The sequence below is a fragment of the Tachypleus tridentatus genome, chromosome 13 (assembly GCF_004210375.1).
Source record: "Tachypleus tridentatus isolate NWPU-2018 chromosome 13, ASM421037v1, whole genome shotgun sequence".
NCBI classification, from domain to species: domain Eukaryota; kingdom Metazoa; phylum Arthropoda; class Merostomata; order Xiphosura; family Limulidae; genus Tachypleus; species Tachypleus tridentatus.
The window spans coordinates 167,955,793-167,977,500 of NC_134837.1; the positions used below are offsets into that span (position 1 = coordinate 167,955,793).

General features: G+C 31.7%; 1 protein-coding gene across 2 annotated transcripts in view; it reads left to right on the forward strand.

Moving 5' to 3' along the window:
• The window catches only part of LOC143237602 (kinesin-like protein KIF12), a 41,580-nt gene that overhangs the window by 14,181 nt on the left and 5,691 nt on the right, over positions 1-21,708 (forward strand). For both annotated transcript variants that reach the window (XR_013020157.1, XM_076477041.1), the window contains exons 3-15: positions 1,996-2,074; positions 3,389-3,516; positions 3,966-4,035; positions 7,401-7,535; positions 10,885-11,017; positions 12,814-13,056; positions 13,540-13,658; positions 13,854-13,958; positions 14,405-14,485; positions 17,755-17,818; positions 18,782-18,866; positions 20,523-20,630; positions 21,203-21,329. Coding sequence is in view for 1 of the 2 variants with exons in the window: in XM_076477041.1 (XP_076333156.1) it covers positions 1,996-2,074; positions 3,389-3,516; positions 3,966-4,035; positions 7,401-7,535; positions 10,885-11,017; positions 12,814-13,056; positions 13,540-13,658; positions 13,854-13,958; positions 14,405-14,485; positions 17,755-17,818; positions 18,782-18,866; positions 20,523-20,630; positions 21,203-21,329 (1,477 nt within the window). In the remaining variant the exon portion in view is untranslated. The remainder of the gene's footprint in view (positions 1-1,995; positions 2,075-3,388; positions 3,517-3,965; positions 4,036-7,400; positions 7,536-10,884; positions 11,018-12,813; positions 13,057-13,539; positions 13,659-13,853; positions 13,959-14,404; positions 14,486-17,754; positions 17,819-18,781; positions 18,867-20,522; positions 20,631-21,202; positions 21,330-21,708) is intronic.

A 21,708-nucleotide genomic window follows, 5' to 3' on the forward strand; every position in this document is an offset into this window, starting at 1 on the left:
TCGATGACGAACCGTTTTTACAACCATAAGCAACGCAGTAAATCATGTTATATAAAACAAACATAAAGTAGCAATATCAAGACAAAAAATAGTCTCACAAAGTATGTAATGCGAAAAAAGCACCGATAGATTTACATAAAACACCAGCACTGAAAAAACAAAATGGTCGGCGTGCAACGAAGCGTGTTTGGCAACTATTGCGTCATAGTTGTAAAACGTCACAGAAACAGCCGAACGACCGATAGGAACTCAAGTTCAAGGACCCGCATATTTTGTTTCATTTTTTACTCAAAAACAAAAGTGTTGAAAAATATGGCAACCACACAGGAATTATACCGAACCAAAGTACAGTTTCTAAGGCAATTATTAAATTTGTTGAAAATTCACCTTTAAAGTAAACGTATAATGTACAATATACAATGGTCACCTTTATCAAGTATTTTAAATAAAAATATCACATTTATAAATACATTCACTGAAGATTAGATAGCTTATTTATGGATTTTTCAATCATAATTATAAATATAATATAAAAATGATCTTACGCTATTCGGTAGTAAAAGTCACTTTTACGGGTTTAAGGAAACACTGACCTTTTAATATAGAAGTAAAAACAAAAACGTTATCGTGAATTTAGGAAATGCACATACAGTTGCGTGTACGTTTTCCTAGCGAGTATTATGCATGACTTATACCAGGAATAGTTGAAACGTGACACGAACCTTAACAGCTCAACGTGTATATGGCTTAAAGAGTGACGAATATCGATATTGTTCTAGCTTCAATCTTATACGCACGAATGTGCATACATTAAGAAACCAATACTGGATAGACATACAGATTATATGCAAATGACTGAATTAGTTACTACAATTCGTACGGTGAGAATAATTAAGAAAAGAAAAATTATACGTTTAACTCTTACTATATTTCCGATTACACGACAAAACTATAATATAAATATAATTTTTTCAGACCAGTCTCTCACGTTTACATGAACAATTGTAAGATATATTAATGTATGTGGGTTATTATTTTAAACAAAATTATATATATATTATTTTATAAAAGCCAAATGAGTTCGCAGATGCGAAACTTTTCAAACTATTCTGATTCTATGATTTCATTTAAAATTCTGGTCTCTATGTAATATTTTTCTTCGAATTCTGTTGTATGAATTATAATAGTTGAAATACTATATAACGGAAAGTTCGTTGAATAGAACATTTCACTTCAGCGGTTTATATAAAGAAAAAAATATATAACTTTCCAAAAGAATCTTTAATTAACTTCATCTTTGGTGAGTGCATAATAATCTTTTAAATTATATTTTTCAATTCTTACAGAATGTTTTGTTAATACAGTTATTTCTTTTTTCCAATATTTTGTGGTATACGATGTTGTTGTTTTGAATTAAGCACAAAGCTACACAATGGGCTATCTGTGATCTGCCCACCACCGGTATCGAAATCCAGTTTTTAGCGTTGTAAGTCCGCAGACATACCGCTAAGCCACTGGGGAGCAGTTTAGGATGTGATGTTAAAAGGCTGTTTTATTGTTTAACTATCTTACAGACTTTGATGTTTCTTATTCCAAGTATCCTATACACTTTTCATTTTATTTTTGGTATCTTATAAAGTTATTTGTTTATTGTTTTCATTATTGTACAGAATTTGCAGTTTGCTATTTCAAGTAGAGTTTACTGGTAATTGATTTATTGTTTCCAGTAGATGACAAGGTTTAACATTATATTTGTTTGTTGTGTTCCATCAGTTTTAAGAGATTTTTTAATGTACTTTTGTATATTATCTTTCAGAAATTTTTCTTTTACGTAATTGGTAATTATTTCTCGTATATCACAGGTATTTATTAAATATACACACAAAGGCTTATTTTTAAAATTACCCTTTAGCACTTAAATTATTTTAAAAATATTAATATAATGGTAATAATAGTAAGTTGATAATAATTATTATTAATTTCTAATTGCTTTAGAGTTCGTCCCCTAGCTAGTCATGAAGTTGGAAAAAAAGACATCCAGGCTGTTCAGTTTCCAGGAGAAGGACAGATCATGGTAACTCTAAACTTGTCTTTATCTTATGTGCTGTGTTTGGTGTAATCGACATATCACCAGGTTCCTGTTGAATATTAGTCTTATAATGTTCTAGAACTAATCATTTTAATGCTGTTTTATATGATTTTAATAGTATGAATTAGTTCATCAAGAGAATACTTTTAAAGTTAATTAGGTATACATTTATATTTTTATATTAATTGTGCATGCGTTTAAGAGTATTTAATAGTGATGTCAATATAAAGAAAGACAAACAGCATATCTTGTGAAACTTGTTTGTTTGTCTATTTTGGAGCCTAGTCACACTAGGCTGTCTGTAATGTCAACTGTGGGAAATCGAAAGATAGATTCTAGTGCTACAAGTCAGTAAACTAACAATTATGTCGTATGTGTTTAATCTAAGACTGTATATAATTTCCATAGTGTTTCCTGGTTTGATAACTATAAAAAATAAATCTGGATACGTGAGAATAAAACACTTCGTAAATCTTTATACATTTTTTATGTGTCTCGACTATTTGCATGTGTAAAGGTAATGCCTGTCTGAAATGATATTGTCGATGTTTTTTTAATACAAAGAACCTAAATGGACTGTCTGCGTTGTCTTACAGTTCACTACCCTAGAGAGAACATGAGAACCACGGACGAATTTATTCTCTCTAAGAGTTTACCTATATGAATAGATAAAAATAATTTCGGTTGAAGTTTTTATTTGTGTTGAATATTCAAGGTGAATACTTATCTTTTGAAAATGTATTTCTTTACTCCAAGATAGAATGGATAAATGGATATATTTTATAGTGATAATTATCTGTTCTGCTTTGGTAAATAAAAAAACGTGAAAGAAATATATAATGTTGAGGTTCTAGGGAAAGTTGTAACTTACTGAAGATGGAGGTTGTCTTTGTTACGTTGTAACAAGCAATCTTTGTCTGTGTGGATGATAAGAAGGAACATATGTTTGTTCAGAAAGGTATGAATGGTTGTTGTTGTTCCGGATTATAAATATGAATATTTGAATGAATATGTGTGTGTTTCTTCTATTATAGTATAACAAGTATTAACTGTATATTCTGGGTTATAAGAACCAGTCATTGGCTATTGTTAAAAATAGACTTCTAGGATAAAGTTTAGTAATTAACAAATACAAATTATAAGTAACGCTGACAAGAAAAAATTTACTATTATTTTTTTTGGCGTTGCATATTTTTTTTTTATTCTATAAGCCAAAGAACTTTTAATAGTTATAACAAAAAAACATGATTATTCTATGTAATTTTTTCATGAAATTCGTTTATGACTCTCTTCTAATAGGTTGATGACCAGATTAATGGGCAGTCTCGTGTGTACACCTTTAATGTTGTATTTGAGCCAGAAGCTAGTCAAGAAGATGTATTTGAATTTTCAGGACTTAAGAGGCTGGTCGATATGGCTCTTGATGGGTAAGGTTAAACAAAATATGTATCTTTATGTGCTCTTTGTTTTCAAAGTAGTGAAATTAATCTGATCGAAGACGTTTTATTTAACTGTGTTAAGATATATTGTCATTTACTTGTTTGTATATCATTACAGTTTAAATATTTTTAATTTGAATTTTCAATCAATAATGATAAGTATTGATGTTTTTGTCTGATTTTACAGTTACATAACTATTTATATTTTAATAATTGTTTTTAGACACTAACAACTTTTAAATGACCTTCAAATTTTTTATGTTTATGCAAAGAAAATAATTTACTCTAATTTTAGCTTTGTTATTGAGACGATATGTTTTGTTATTAATATGTTTCCTTTTTGTACAGTCTTCCTGAGTATTACGTTTAATTCTTCCTACATTTTTGTTTAATGTACGTCTTATTGTATGTAGTAATTATATTGGTTACATTTTCAGATTTGCTTGTACAGTTCTGGCTTATGGACAAACAGGAGCAGGAAAAACGTACACTTTGACAGGACCACAGGTATTTCTTAATAAAATGTTTCAAATAAAAATATGGCTAATAGCTGTTTATTTCAGCACTGTGTGAATAGTTATTTTCAAGTTTTTATGTAAACTTAAAAAATTACATTAACATTTTACAGTTTAACATTGTTGTTCATATTTGTTTACTTTTTCCTTTATAATTTTATTAATATTTTACAGTTTAACATTGTTGTTCATATTTGTTTACTTTTTCCTTTATAATTTTATTAATATTTTACAGTTTAACATTGTTGTTCATATTTTTTACTTAATAATTATATTAACAATTTACAGTTTAACATTGTTGTTCATATTTTTTACTTAATAATTATATTAGCAATTTACAGTTTATCATCGTTGTTCATATGTTTCAATTTTTTCTTTATAATTATATTAGCAATTTACAGTTTAACATTGTTGTTCATATATTTCAATTTTTCTTTATAATTATATTAACATTTTACAGTTTAATATTGTTCTTTACATTTTTTTAATTTAAATTGTCAGTTACTTCTCAGGAAGTCAGGTAGTAAAAATAGCAAAACCGTAATTAGAACGTTTCTAGAAAACAGTCGAGAGTTGGCTTGAAAATAAAAAAGAAATATTTGCTAATAAGAACCTATGGAATGTTTACATTCCTTTTGATATTGTGAGATAACAATAACTTGGCTTGATTCAAGTGATACAAATCTAAATTTAAATTCATAAAGTATAAGAGTTGGAAATACTCATGTAAAGCTGAACAAACTATATGAAACAACTTTACGAATATAATCTGGAATCCTGGCTTTCACGTTGAACCGAATGGATAATTTTAAGTTAGGTTCAATGTAGTACAGCCAACCTCTCTAGCAGAATCCATATTGGCGTACAAACAGTTAATCATATATATAGGGGTGGGCAAAAATAATGATCTCCCTTGAAAATGTTGTGAATTTATTATATCTTCCATTAGATAGCAAAAAAATAAATATGTAAAACCAAATGTTTTTAGAACGCACTCGATGAGATCTATTCAAATATTATCTCAAATCCTAATTTTAACACTGGATTTTGCAAATATGTGAGCGTTTTACAATTTTAATTACATATTCTTATAAAAAAGTGTTGTGCACGTGCTGTAGTTTAAAATATTCTTATTGCAATTAGCTTACAAAATGTTCAAACAAGTTTGTCTGCAACTGTGGAGTCTTTAAAGGATGTCTTAGAAATAAAGGAATTGATGTTATGGAATGGCCAGGTCAATCAACTGATATAAATTCGATTGAAAATTTATGAACTGAGTTAAATCGATTAACAAAAGATCACAAGTCAAACACGGAAGATGAACTTTTTGAAGTACTCAAAGAAGGATGGCAGCCAATCACTCAGGAATATCTGTACAAACTCACTGAAAGCATAACACGTTGATGTGAAGCAGTACAGAAATCTAAGGGTAGACTAAATACCCCCTGCTAGTACAGCGGTAAGTCTACGGATTTACGACGCAAAAATGAGGGGTTTGATAACCCTCGGTGGGCTCAGCAAATAGCCCGATGTGGTTTTGCTATAAGAAAATATACATGCTAACTAAATATTAACTAGTGAAACTGTTTTGTGTTATTTTCAGTTTCAGTTTTACGTCCCATTATTGCAGAGAAAACTAGTTTTCAATATTTTTCTGTTATCTAATGAAAGATATAAGAAATTCACAACATTTTCAAGGGGGGCACTTTTTGTCCATCCCCTACATACAGTCATATGAAAAAGTTAGGACACCCTATGAAAGCCTGTGTATTTTTGTAGCATTTTTGGATATATAGATATTTAATCTCAATTTTAACAATACTGAGAGATTATAAGAATATAACTAAACAATTAAAATTGAAGACAAGATTTTTCAAGATCTTCTGTAAATGTAATTCTACAAAAATGCATATTCTAACTGAGGAAAAAGTTAGGACATCCTACCTCCTAATAGCTAGTGTTAACCCTTTGGCTGAAATAACTGCAGTGAGACGCTTCTTGTAGCCATCTACCAGGCTCTGACATCGGTCTGAAGAAAGTTTGCCCCACTCATCAATGCAGAATTCTTTCAGCTGTGAGATGTTTGAGGGGTTTCTTGCATGTACAGCCCGTTTCAAGTCACCCCACAGCATCTCAATGGGAGTAGATCTGGGCTTTGACTCGGCCATCCCAGAACTTTCCATTTCTTAGTTTTCAGTGGATTTACTGGTATGTTTTAGGTCATTGTCGTGTTGCGGGGTCCAGTTCTGCTTCAGCTTTAATTTTCGTACACATGGTCTCACATGATCCTCAACCACCCTCTGATACACAGTAGAATTCATGTTGGATTCTATGATTGTGAGCTCTCTAGGTCCTGTTGCAGCAAAGCAGCCTCAAACCATGACACTTCCACCTCCATGCTTCACAGTTGGTATGATGTTCTTTTCCTAGAATGCTGTATTTGGTTTACGCCAAATATGTCCTCTGTTCTGGTGTCCAAATAATTTAATTTTGGACTCATCTGTTCAAAAACATTATTTTAGAAGTCCTGTTTGTCTACATTCTCTCTGGAAAACTACAGCCTGGCCTTGATGTTTTTCTTAGAGAGCAAAGGTTTCCTCCTTGTACACCTCCCATGCAAGTTAAACTTGGGCAGTCTCTTTCTGATTGTAGAGGTATGCACTTTTACATCAACAGTAACCAGAGCCTGCTGTAGGTCCTGTGATGACATGTTAGGGTGTTTGGTGACTTCTTTTAGCATCTTGCGGTCTTTTAGGATCTTTTTAAATCCCTTACCAGACTCATAAGCTGCTACAATTTTCTTTCTGAAGGCCTCAGACAGCTCTTTTGCTCTCTCCATGGTGCTCACTCTCACTTCAACAGTCAGGAACACACCAAACTAAATGTCTGAGGTTTAAATAGGGCAAGTCTCATTCAAAATGCTGAGTAACGATCTTCTAATCAAGTGCACCTGGTGTGATACACCTGTGTGTAAGTTGAGCCATTTTAAGTGGGAATAAATTTGGGGGTGTCCTAACTTTTTCTCAGTTAGAATATACATTTTTGTCGATTACATTTTACAGATGATCTTGAAAATTCTTTTCTTCAGTTTTAATTGTTTAGTTATATTCCTATAGTCTCTCAATATTGTTAAAATTGATATTAAATATCTATATATCCAAAAATGTTACAAAAATACACAGGCTTTCATAGCGTGTTTTAACTTTTTCACATGACTGTATACATATATTTATATTGCTGCATTAACATTACTATAAAATAACACAACCTGATCAACTTTTGCTGGAAAACCAGTTATAATTCTTTTTAACGCATTGTGTTTTCGTCTCTATGAATGCAATTATTTAAACATTTTAGAAAGAAGATGCAGGAGCAAGCCACGAGCCTGGCGTGATTAATCTTGCATTCTCTTACCTGTACGAAGGAATCAAACAGAGGAAATCAGAAGATTTTGTTATCCATTCTTCCTACCTAGAAATTTATAACGAACACGTGGGTTTAATAGTGTTTATTTGGTTATTTATTATATTCGCAAATTAATAATACTGGTAGATGGTGAAAGTTTACGTCACAAATATGTTCAACGTGTCATTAAAATGTTTAGACATAATGAGAATATTAAGATGTTAAACAACCCAGTAGCATTTACTCTAGTGTGTAATTCTCTTTGTTCAGATATTGTTTTTACCAAGTTAAAACAGATACATGAACATATAGAACACATGTATCTTGAAATGTGTTGCAGAAAAGTACATAAAGCTTCCTTTAGCGGAAACATTTCTTAATTTAAAGGATGTAATTTTGAATCGTCAAACCTCGACCTTCTGATGTGGGCCTGATAGGTTCCACAAGAAAGAGACAGAAGTGTAAAAGGTACATAAATAAGATAAAATAAAGCGCTGAGAATGTTTAGAAAGTGTATTTTGCAAATTATTCATTCATTAACTCTCTAGAACTTAGATCTGTAACTTCTATCTGACAGTCATCCAGGTTTTTGCCTACATATTTTAGGATATATTAAGATAAAATAAAAGGTATATTCAAACCTAGTGTTAAAACTGATGCTTGGACCATTATCCGCACAAACTTATTTTGTAACATTCATTTATATAAATTGACGTTATGTTGATATATTGGTGTGTGTATTGTGTCCTGGGTAGTATGAATCTCTATTAACAGTAGAAAAAAGTGAATTAAACGGTTTTTCTCTATAGTGGCATCTTATATTACATGAATATATTTTCACCAAGGCAAGACAAACCTTATTAGAACACGTAAAGTAACGTGTAAATTTACAAAAGACAGTTAAAGAAGAGGTTATAAATTATATAATAACTAAACATAACAAAAGTATGTTTTTGCTATTTATTGATTTCGTAAAATCTTAATTAACCAGAAATACATATTTACCTCCGTGAGACGAATTAAAGAGAAGATCCAAAAGTAAAAAGTAGTCTTCATCTGAAAATAAATTTATATTTCCTGTAAATTTAAAAGTATTAATAAAATATTTAACTTATTTCTATTTGAATTTATTTAATAATAAGTTATTTTAAATGTATTGGAATTAAATATAACTTTTACATGTTCTGAGCAAAATTAACAAGCTCAGCAACTAAAGAAATCAAAATAATAATTTTAATTTAGTTACTTTGAATATGGTAGGTAAGGAATTGGAGGATTGCCAGTTCTGGCAAAAAAAAAAGAAAAAGTGGTATCCAAGCATAGCATTGATTTTCTGTCTTCTTTTATTAATACAGGAATTAAAAAAATATCGCTTGATTCGATTCAGTTTACAAAGAAACAAGAGAGTCAGGAAACTTTTTAGTTGTTTACCTTCTAGTTAATATTTTCTTTTCTACTGTATCCAAGAAGATATCACTATAGCTTTACAAATTGCGAAAAACAGGTAAATGACGCTAATGTCTTTAACTGGCCGATAAAAATGTTATATCTTTTACGACGTTACATGAGAAGGGCCAGCATTTCATAACAAGCATCGTTATTGATAAATCTGATATCTACCTTTTAGTATGCAGTATTTTATTCAAACCAGTTTTACTTGGAGTCTAAATTGAGTCGGGTGAAAGGTAAAAAATCTCGAAAAACAAACGTTGCTGACTGATTCGCTGATCCTGAGAAAGACAACTGCACAACATCTATGCACACTGAGGCTTCGTAGCTTTAAATATATAACAAAGATTATGTCTCATTTTGAATCATGTGTCCAGTCTGTGTATTTTCTTACTAGAAAACTAAGTAGCTTAACTAGACTAAAATTGACTTCACAGTTTTACTGACTTATCATCCCATTATAAAACAAGCATGTTTAATACTAAAGCAGAAACCAGTTTCACTTTAGAATGCCACGAAATATCTACAGAAGTTAAATTTTGGTGCTGTAACCCGAGGACTTATTGCAGAGTTTTATGTGTTTGCTAATGACTCTTGCTTCATCTATTTGCAGTTTCAACAAGTTTAAAGCAAGGCTGCTGGCTAAAAATTGGCATATTTCTAAAACAAAACTGCTCTACCAAGAAAAATAAGTTGCACGAGAGAGATGAGTGGTCTAACAAAATCGTGTTCTGATGCTACAAAGGCTTCTAACATTGATAACCCTACAGCCACAGGCTCAGTTAATATCTTGTTGGCTCAGACGAGTAGATCAAACATTGGTCCAGAGAATTAATCTTGGGCAAAAGAAGCATGGACGATGAGGAGGAATGATACCTGTTGATTGCAAGAACACTTTGGGGGACCTCTACTGGTCTTCCAGGACCAGAGCTCGAAACCTGATCGAAACCAATTATAACCAGTCAAGAGGAAACGCAACTACTATTGGTGAATAACCTCTGCCTATCACAACTATTTCACCAGCAGATTGGAGAGTAGACACGCATGAGTAAAACTGTGAACCATCACGATTATTGAGTGTTGGAAGGTATCTTTGAATGATGATCATGACAGTTAATAAAACCAGCTGTCATTAAGGGCTACATGACGAGTTGCTACGAGCAATTCAAACTTTGTCCCTGCTGGACCGGGAACAGACTGCTCTTCCAAGCGTCATAGTCCCTGATTGTGTTTATATCTTGTACCTGCAACATTGTGTTTCTGGTTTTAAAGATTTTATGGAACATCTATATATAATTGGCAAATGCTTCTTTATTACCAACAAGAAACCTTGACACATTTGGTTGTTATACAGTTCTTATCCATTTCTTTAGTTTCGTAGTATAAGTTTATACTTTATATCAGTTTCTGATATTCATGTAGATATTTTTAACAATGATGAAACTGTCCACAGGTAATAATAGTTTAATCCACCGTGTCTAAGTTTTGTATAATATATTATTCTCTTTAGAAAAAAATAAAAATAATGTTAACACGAGTGAAGAACGTTCCTAATGGTATCATAGTGCAGATGACTGGCCTATGTTGAAACTTTAACACAGGGTGTACATATTTCTATTACCAAACAACGTATTAGTGTCTTTGTAAATTTATTTCAAAAAAGTAAATTTTAACCAGATATTTCTAATTCTCAAAGTTAAATCTAACCATCTATTTGTTACACTTGCACGCTTTCGATTTATAATATGACTTCAAAGAGAAGAATGATTTCCGTTTACCATAGCATCTAAGGATCTAATGCTATTCAGTTTTTTTTTTCAGTAAAATTAATTTGAAAAGTTGAAGAGCATCTCTGAACTTGGATGGTTGAAATAATTTTCAATCAGTCTATTTTTAGCTCTCTTATCTTAATTTACAAGTTCTGAAACTTTAATTCTGGATTAAAACAGGCATAATATTAATCAAATGATACTAAATAAAATTCCAGGTCTTAGATCTGCTAAATCCTTCTCCAAAACATCTGCCGGTGAGATGGTCTAAAGACAAAGGTTTTTACGCAGAGAACTTGTTTGCTGTGGAATGCGAAGATGAAGGTGACCTCCAGGGAGTTTTAGAAGAAGGTAAGATATTTATCTAAGTTAGAAACACAAATGTACTTAGTATGTATATTTGATGAGACGAGAATTCGAACCCGCGACCTTCAGATTACGAGTCGAGTACCTTATCCATCTGGCCATGCTTGGCCAGCTGGAGATTATCAGAAGAGAAATGCCGGGAAGACTCTCTTAGTCGAATACACTTGTGTTTTTGCACCGTATTAATGCCTGTGAAAAACAAGTAAAGTATTAGTGCAGCTCTATGTTTGGGAATCATTACCAAAACAAAAATCTTTTGTTGAAATAGATTTAAGATACCATTTAACTGTAGGAAGTGGACGACTGTTCTTTACAAGAAGAACAGGCGTGTATGTAAGAACACAATTATTTTGTAACTTAATCTTTTACCCATAGGCATCAATATCTACTACACGTAATAGATTCTGGTGCAATGTGTAGCATATTCCCGGGAAAGGAAATTTTAAATAGGGAATGTCAGTTAAATAGGGAATGGTTTAAGTTTCTAGTGGTTTTCCGTCATATTTGACGAACTTTTCGACTAGTCTTATTTAAAATAAGCTTCACGTAATCAAGTAGCTTCTTATGTTTTTTTTCCTGTGATTTTATGACAGCTTTTGAATTACCTCTTTGAGTCATGATAAGTTCGACAGATATTTTATAGTTTATGTTATTGTGTGCTTATTAGATTACTTTTATTGCCTATGTGTAGAAAACTGTGTAGATATGATTGGGTTACATAGTTATGAAACTGGGTGTATAAAAGAAGAATTCAGATGGTTTTAACTGCTTAAGATAACGTGTAACAGGGAGCAAGTCGACAACACCCACTGTCCAAACGGTTCTGTACTGTTCTTTAAACCAAGCAACATGATTGACTACCACTTTTCTAATAGGTCCCCAGACTAAAGTATGAAGCGTGTTCAATACGTTTACAGGTCGAAACTTGAACGTTTTAATACATAACCCAGCATATTAATCACTCCCAACGCTTTTATAAAAATGAAATATTGCGAAAAACAAAGAAGTCAGTGCATACACTTGCTCTAATTATTATTTATCTGATTAAAATGTTATATTTTACTTTCGATTGCATAATGGTAACCTAAAAGAAAGTTTTATTATTGAGGTAATCGATTATGTTTCGTTGTGTTAAGCTTGTCAACAAGTGTTGAATATTTCTGAAATTTGTATCAATGAGTTACAGCTGTTTTGATACATATGCGAAAGTCTTATATAACTAAACGTTTTTGCGATTACCTTTTAATTTACAGAACACTAAACGTACGCTTTTCCTATAATGAACTCCAGTGAACTTAAATAAATTTAATAACTTTTAAAATATGAGCTTTTATTTCACATTTTATTGGAATATTAGAATTTTCACAAAAACAATTTTTTTTTTAGAAATTTTCAACCGTGTTATTTGAAACAGTTCTCGTAAAAGTAGTTTATTTTGTCAAGTATTTTAAAACTATTTGTTTAACAGATACGTAATCAGTAGACTTCTTTCGACTCTAATCTAAACAGAGTTGTTTGAACGAATATTTTCGGACAAGCTATTAAAACTATTTGCTTTTTAAAGCTATTCTGATTGGTGTTTTCTGTCGTTATGATTTTGCTTTTAAACATCACTGTCTTAACTGTTCCTTACCCATTTTTTTCTTTTGAACGACAGCAAAACGAACATTTAATGAATTTTGTATATAAAACAACTAGATGCACTTACTGAACTTTATACTGAAATTATTTCAGGATCTAGTTCTTAACACCCTTAAAATCTGTTATTTTGTTTACTTTAGGAAAGAAAAACCGACAAGTGCGAAGCCATAACATGAATGAACATTCCAGTCGGAGTCACACTCTCCTAGTGCTGACACTAACAGCAGAGACTCGAGACCCTGACGATCCACACACCTTCATCCGTAGACAGGGCAAGCTGTCTCTCGTAGACCTCGCAGGTTCTGAAAAAACGAAGAAAACCAACAGTAAAGGAGAAACTTTGGTGGAAGCCAACAACATTAACAAATCTCTGTTAGTTCTTGGTAAGATGTTTAGATAATATTTAGAGGACAATAAAATGTTACTAGTTTTTAGCTCATAAAAAAAGACCTAGGATAATAACAGAACAGTCAGTAAAGTGAAAAATCTTACATCTCTTGAAAATGTTTTTAAAAGTCAATTGGTTTGGTTTGTTTTGAATTTCACGCAAAGCTACACGAGGACTATCTAGGTTAGCCGTCCCTAACTTAGCAATGTAAGGCTAGAGAGGGAAGGCAGCTAGTCATCATCACCCACCGCCAACTCATGGGCTACTCTTTTACCAACGAATAGTGGGATACCAACGTCACTTATAATGTCCCCATAGCTGAAAGGGATAGCATGTTTGGTGCAACAGAGATTCGAACCTGCGACCCTCAGATTACAAGTCAAGTGCCTTAACCACCAGGCCATGTCGGGCCTTAAAGTCAAGATTATTCTATATGTCAGCCAATATTCTCTAACTTTACAGTGCTTATTTCTTTCAGGGAATTGTATATCGGCTTTGGCTGATCCGAGAAAAAGAAGTGGACACATACCGTACAGAGACAGCTGTTTAACCAAACTTTTGGCTGAAAGTCTTGGCGGTGGAGGAATGGCACTTATGGTATGTTTTCTTCTTCTTTCAATCTATAAAGCATTTTACTGTCATTTTTTCTTAGACTAATCTGATATGAATGAAACATTAATCAACCTGTTGGATTTATAATTTATTCCTTTCAGTATCAGTTTGTAACTTTAGTCTTTTACTCTTAATGCTTATTTTTGATAACAACCTAATACAGCTATTTGTGTTCTTTAGATCGCTTGTGTTTCTCCAAGTAGAACTAATGCACCGGAAACCATCAGCACTCTTCGATATGCTTCCCGAGCTAAGCGAATCAAAACTAAACCCATTGTGAGAATGGTAAAAAAACTGTTGTAGTGAGATATGTAATAGAAAAAAATAATAGAAAAGCATTGATATGTTTTAAAATCCAGTTAATATTATGCAGTAGTTATATATAAAACATGTTAACCTTTTGTTTTTTTACAAACTCATAACTTGTATTACACTACATAAAAGTGGATACTCGGATATTCAAGTTTTCAAACAAAATATTCTGTTCTACACATATAACGAGCTTATAAAGACTTTTTGTCGCGAATTAATACTTTAAGACAAATTTTATTTAACGTTTTGTTAAAATTAAACGGCTTATGATAGCTCTAACTTTTTACCTTGATATAAATGAATATTTTATATTAGACTGGACCAAGTTCAAACGTTTTCTGAGTTTAAGAACAACTGATAATCAAATTACATGACTCATAATTAACACATTCTCTTATGACCAATACTTTGTCTATCAGGATCCCAGGGAGCAATTGATCATGAGTCTGAAAAGAGAAGTGAAACTTTTAAGAATGGAAAACACTTACTTAAGACAACAGGTAATTTTGTATTCAGTGAAACTGTTGCTAATTAGTTAGTATTAAATATATGATTATAAGAGCTTGTAGCTGTAGATCAGTACAACAAATAAAGTCGATATACAACGTATCTGTAATCTTGCAATGCCACGTTTATAGGTCATCAACTGTCAGAGTACAACGTTTACTTTTAGATGCAGAACGAGAAACAATGAGACACGTTTTAATATTACATGTACATTACTTAAATGAAACGTTTAAAGGGGAGTTTGAGCTCTTTCTTCATGATGACTTCCATGAGACTGTTCTGGGGCCCGGCATGGCCAAGCGTGTTAAGGCGTTCGACTCGTAATCCGAGAGTCGCGGGTTCGAATCTCGGTCGCACCAAACATGCTCGCCCTTTAGCCGAAGTGGCGTTATAATGTTACGTCAATCCCACTATTAGTTGGTAAAAGAGTAGCCCAAGAGTCGACGGTGGGTGGTGATGATTAGCTGCCTTCCCTCTAGTTTTACACTGCAAAATTAGGGACGGCTAGCGCAGATACTCCTCGAGTAGCGTTGCGCGAAATTTAAAAGAAACAAACAAGATACTGTTCTGAACGGGGCGAGAATGTTTGGCGCAGATTATGCAAGCACGTTACTAACAAATGAAATATCCCTTCAAGAACTACTCGAAGCAATAAAAAAAAAAGCACCAGGTGAAGATGAAATACAAGCTATCCTTCTAAAAAATGGCACTCCGAAATTGTTTGACCACCTAAATTCACTTTTTAACTTATCTCTATCCTCAGGATACATCCCAGTTTCTTGGAAGCTTGCAAATATATTAATGTTCCATAAGGAAGGAAAGCCAGTAAATAAACCTAATAGCTACCGACCAATCAGCCTGACCAGCTGTGTAGGCAAGATTTTTGAAAGAATAATCAGTAATAGACTCTCCACATTCTTGGAGATAACATCAAAATTACCAAAAGAACAAATTGGATTCAGGAAATTTAGACAAACGACAGACCACCTAATCAGATTAACCGAAATCATAATAGATAGCTTCAGTAAAAAAGAATGTACTGTCGCTTGCTTCCTTGATATCGAGAAAGCATTCGACACTGTATGGCACGATGGTCTAAGGTTCCGTATGAATGAAATAGAACTACCGCGAGGAATTAATCGCTGGTTATCTAACTTTTTGGAAAATAGAAAGTGTAGAGTAAATGTTGAGGGTACTTTTTCTGAATACTTTACTCCTGAAGCTGGTGTCCCTCAGGGAGGGGTGGTTAGCCCTATACTCTTCATCATGTATGTAAACAATATGCCGCTGAAGAATCCTAATCATGGATTCTCTTCACAGTTCGCAGATGATGTGGCAGTCTGGAAAAGTGCCGCAACACTTACGATAGCAGCCACTAACATACAACCGCAACTAAATAGAACAAGTGAATACTGTCAAAAATATAGAATAAAAATAAACACAGCAAAAACACAACTCGTAGTCTTTACGAAATTGACAAAACACAAAACAACAACAGCCAGAATTATATATGAATGGCACACTACTTCAGACTGCCCCATCGGCAAAATATTTAGGTCTGACTTATGATTCAAAACTAACTTGGATCAATCATGTGAACGAAATTAAAAATAAAGTCTGGCGAAGAACTAACTATGCTAGAAGTCTAACTGGTAAAAACAGTGGAGCATATACAGATAACATACTAAAAATCTATAAAACATATATTAGACCTGTAATAAATTATGCAGCTCCAGCATGGATAACTGTAAGCAATAAAATAATTAAAACCAAACTACAAACAATCCAAAACACACTCCTCACAACTGTATACAGAGTTCCAAGAACTACATCATCTCAGTTCATTCACAAATACTCGAACATACCAACCATACCAGATAGACTACTACATAATACAATAATGTACTTTAATAAGAATTGAATGAAAAACGAATTACTATGCGAACTAGATAGGTACCTCGTACATGATGAAGCTAGTCCTAAATATCTCTCCCCAGTTAACTTATATTTTAAATATAAAAATAAATAAAAAAAGAAAAAATATATATATAAATTTTAAATAACAATAAAATAATAATAATAATAAAAATATATATACATATATATATATGTATTAAACAATAAAAAAAATGCTACCAACAAACTTGACATTCTGCTGATAGAATAAAATAATCACTATATATGAGCCACAATACATGGACATTGCCCTGAAAAGGATCAAAATAATATTCAGTTCTACAATTATAAATACCAATTCGTCAAGAACATAAGTACGGGGAGGAGGAAGAGGTCACAGAGAACCTGACCCTCCAGGGTATGAACGTTTCTTACCCAAACATCGAGAGAGATTCGACAGATTTCTGAACGGGGTAATGTACATTCCAATGGCAGTGCTCTATGAGGGATAATACATGTACTCATGGTAATGTTCTAGAGGGGGACATGTACGTACTCATGGCAGAAAATACTTGAAAACTAAAACTAAGAGGGTTTGTAAAGATTAGTGATAGTAATATATATATATATAGTAATATATTCTAAAATGCACACAGATTTAAGGCTTTTATCTTAAGCTGAAAATTTGCAGGAGTAAAATTATTTATGGTGCTAAATTTTGTTTCGTTTATAGTAATCAAGTTATGGTCAGTATTTATAGATTAATTTGAAATATTTTTGTTAGACAAACCGAATCCCCTTAAAGGATAATGGAGAAGAAGGTTTTAGATATGTCTATGTTCCTTTTTATTCAACTATGGACTTTAATAATTATTTACTAAAAATAATTGGAATATGTATTTTTTCGAAACGGAGTAGTAGAACTATTGTGATTAATCCCTGATATTGCAAATAACTTTGCCACAGATGATACAATACATTTTGTTATGAAAAATACAAATGTGCTAATATCCTCGTTGTTAAGTACAATACACTCAGACAATCTTAGCAATTAGGATTAAGTATCAAATGTGAATAAATGCAAATTATAGAAACTTAATTATAAAATCTCAGACTACTTTGACTAAGTAATGCCTGCATTTAGTGTTTTTAATTACTAATGTAACGTAAATATTATAGAACAAAAACAATAAAACAGTCACCAACTAAACTTATTTAGTTGTCAGGCGTCTTTCGATATCGATTCCTATATTATGAAAAAAAATTAAATATATAAATTTAATTTATAAACTTAACCAATAAGCTTAAATAATGTTATTATTCTAAATAATGTAACAATAATATTCAGTTTGTAAATGTTTTACAGACAAATTTGGTGAATGGGATTAATGTAATTATGAACCAAGGAGGAAGAGAAATCACTATTGAAGGTAAGTTTTGATTTCTAAGATGTTTTTCAGTGTTAAAACTTCAGTTGATTTAACTTAAAATAGATAAAACAAGAGATGTATACAAAAAAGTATTTTAGTCTTAAAATCTACGTTTCCCTAGGTTTACTTAACATCGTTAGGTGAATACAACTGTATTCAGTTGATTCAGTTTTTAAGCCAACTCATCTTGATATATTTGAAGTATATTGTTGTAAATGGTACATCAATTCGTTCTGGTTTTAAAACAGTTTTGTCAATTTGAAATCGACTCATCTGTACGTAGCCTAACTCTTTTAGACGTAGAGCTGATTCATTAATCTGTAGTTGTGATACGTATTTTTGTTTTCAAGATAGTTATTGTGCTGTGGTTGATTTAAGATTCCTTCTTCTTTTAGTAAGGTTTACCTTTCTTGTTATGAGGCCAAATCTTGTAATTCCATTTTTTTCTAGATGTAAACTAGATTTTAATAGATAAAAAGGTAGTTTATTTTCACTTGTAATATTAATCTTTCATAAGACGTTTCTGACAAGTTAAAGTAAAATACGCAGCATACTTTTCCGCTATTTTAAAATTTCCTTTCTGACGCAGGATACTTGATGTTATGATAACAAGAGAACTTTTTCTTGGTTTTAGAATCAGATGGTGAGTCGGTCAAAAAGTGGCATAAGTTTCTGTGTTTTTAATTCTTTTTGTATGTTTATTTTACGAACGTTATTGTAAGTAAAAGGAAATATACAAATAAGGCACATAAATCAGTACCTTTTATATCCTAGAATGATAAAATAAATCAATAGTAGATGCGACTTTATAATATACAATGTAAACAACACAATATAACAATATTTCTATATTATTTCCAGGTTTCAGTTTTAAGGTAGAATTTAAAATATTTCTGCACTGCTTTTTTCTGTATTTCTTTAAAAATAAAATAATTTTTCCACGTTTTATTATTTGCTTCTCAGATGGTTCCATAGGAAATCAAAAAGAATTAGAAAAAGATCTAACTACCATGGTTGCCAATTACATGCAAGAAAATGAAAATCTCAGGTAAATCCACGTTTTAGTTTAGCTAACTTTGATTACAATGTTTCATCAAAAACGAATAGGCATATGTGAGAACGGCAATGATGTATCCTTCATTCAAAGGCTTTAGAGTTAGTAATACGAACATTCTGAATAGAACTTTAAAATAATGATAACTTTGTTTATTTGAAATAAATTGTATTCGGAATGTGATAATACTACGTATATTTGTCTTGTTGTTAAACTTCAAATATCTAAAAAAATAACTAAACAAATACCACTTCACTCTGGATCCTTTTTATCTTCCTCTTATGTCTCTTTCATTGACTGGCAGATTTCTCATATGATTTTTCATTGATGAGCAGATTCCTCACAGCCAGGGTACTTGATTTATGAAACAATACATTATAATAATTATATATAATGTGATAAAAACAGTATTGTTGAATTAGCTGTAGTCATTATTGGAGTGTTGTTTTTTTATAATGAGTATCGGTAGCTTATTTTGCTCAGAATTTAATGACTTTCACTGACTAGTAAATTCCTTACATGACTCCCACTGTTTGACAGTTTCATTACATGACTCTTTCACTGACTAACAGGTTACTCATATGGCTTTTTCACTGGTTGACAGATTTAATACATAAATATTTCCTTAACTGGTAGGTTCTTCATACAACTATTTCACTGATTAATATATTATTTATATGGTTCTTTTACTGACCGATAGTTTTTTCATGTGACTTTCAATGCTGACAAATTTAGCACTAGCTTTTTTTCAAAATCAGTGAGTCAATAACAGTGTTATGATCTCGTTTAATTGCTGAAGATTTTGACATTTATAAACCTCATGTTCAAACAAAACTGGTATTAAAATTAACGATCTTACATTCAAAATGTACGTACTAGGAGTTGTATGATGCACTATATAAATGTTAAAAATACGTGTAACATAGTATACACACCCGCAATACATAAAATGTATATAATACAAATAGAAAACAATGGCATATGCTCTAAAATTAAATATATCGATATATTGTTTCATTAGCATTCAAGATTATTCCTGGTAGTTTGCTGTCGTTTTGCATACTTTATAAACTGGACTAATATAATTACTGAAAAAGTTGAATAAGCTAGTCCTTAGTTTAACATGCTTCTCCACAAATCTGGACTTAAACAAAACTCACTTTTGAGCAACACTCAACGACTTTATCTCGCACATTATAAGATGCCAGACGCCATGACCAAAAAATATAACATTTTTTTTATGCATGCTGACCAATTATATCTATTATTAAACCGTGTGGACAATAATGTTAACCGAAATATTTTGTTTTATTTCCGTGATCAATCATATAGAAGATATTGATAACATAGATGGACAAGTAGATAGAAAAATTATTAGTAACATTACCTTCGCAAATATATTTCGAACATTCCATGATAGGCCTTGAATCTTCAAAAGTTACATAAGAGTGTGTGTTACTGCAAAGTTAGAAAGAAGTAGTAAAAAAATATATTCTATGAAGATATTGAAAATGAAATGCACATAAAATTTTCTATTCACTATAAAAGATAAAACTCTACTTGTATACACATTATGGCTAGTAATGGGTCACAAATATTAGCGACCAAGATATTACCCACAATTGATAGTAAAATAACTCTCTCCTACAGGGCAGAAAATGCTCAGCTTCATCAAATGCGAGAGTTGTTGATACGTGACCATGAGTTAGTTTGTAAGGAGAATGAACGTCTCATGAAGAAGATAGCTGATATGGAACAGTGAGTTTGTTAGAGTTTTACTGTCACGTTGACCAAAACAAAGAGTTAATCAACTAGATGTTTTAAAAGAGATTGCCTTTGGATATTTATTGCAAATTTTCTGTCTTAAAATCAACTGCATATTTCTTAATATATACATATATATTACATAATATATAATTATATATATATTATGTTTTACCTGGTAAAACATCACCAGGTTTACTTTAATATGTTTTAACATCAGACATTACAGATCTTAGTAGCAATCATCTATTGGATGTAATTCTTGATGACGAGAAACCCACTAGAAATAAAAATGTATATCAGAACGGCTGGTATGGGTATTAACACTTTTAATGATAAGCAGAGAACAACGTTAGGGAGGTTGAAACGTTGTTCTCTGCTTATCAATAAAAGTGTTAACACCCATACCAGCCGTTCTGAGATACACTTTTATTGGATGATTATTGCATGGCTATGAAATAAGTTTGTTTGTGGTAACTCTTGTGTTTTTTCTTTTGGAATATAGTGATCAGTGAATTTCAGTATACATTAGTTCGTTGTACTTATTATATCATTCTTCTTTATAGAGGTTTGGTTCAATCTCCGACACACGAAGAGGACCGACAGAATTCCCGATCTGCCTCAACAGTGCCTTCTGCTACGACTTTTGGAAACTCGGGGTTGTGGAAGTCGTTAGTCAGTATTAGCAAGGAGGTGTGTAAAGCTTTCATCTATTTACATACTTTTGTCGAACTGGGTATGTTTACCAAAAGTTACTATTTTATATATAAATATTTTTTTTGTGTGAATTGTTACCATTTCAAAGATGAATAACCTACAAAAATTACCACATCAGCGGATACTTGTTACGTTTTGTCTAATTAATGAAAATATCACGTGTGCATTAGCTTAATTTTCATGGCTACAGAAATATTCATTTTCATAGTTGTGTTTAATATATTTGTTATCGCACTTAAAAAACATTCATTCTAGAAGGTAACATAGTTGTCATTTTTTATTTATTTTCTAATTGTGTGGATCAGTCATTTTTTGCGAAAGGCTAATCTCATGCGAGTAAAAGAAATCTGAGAAT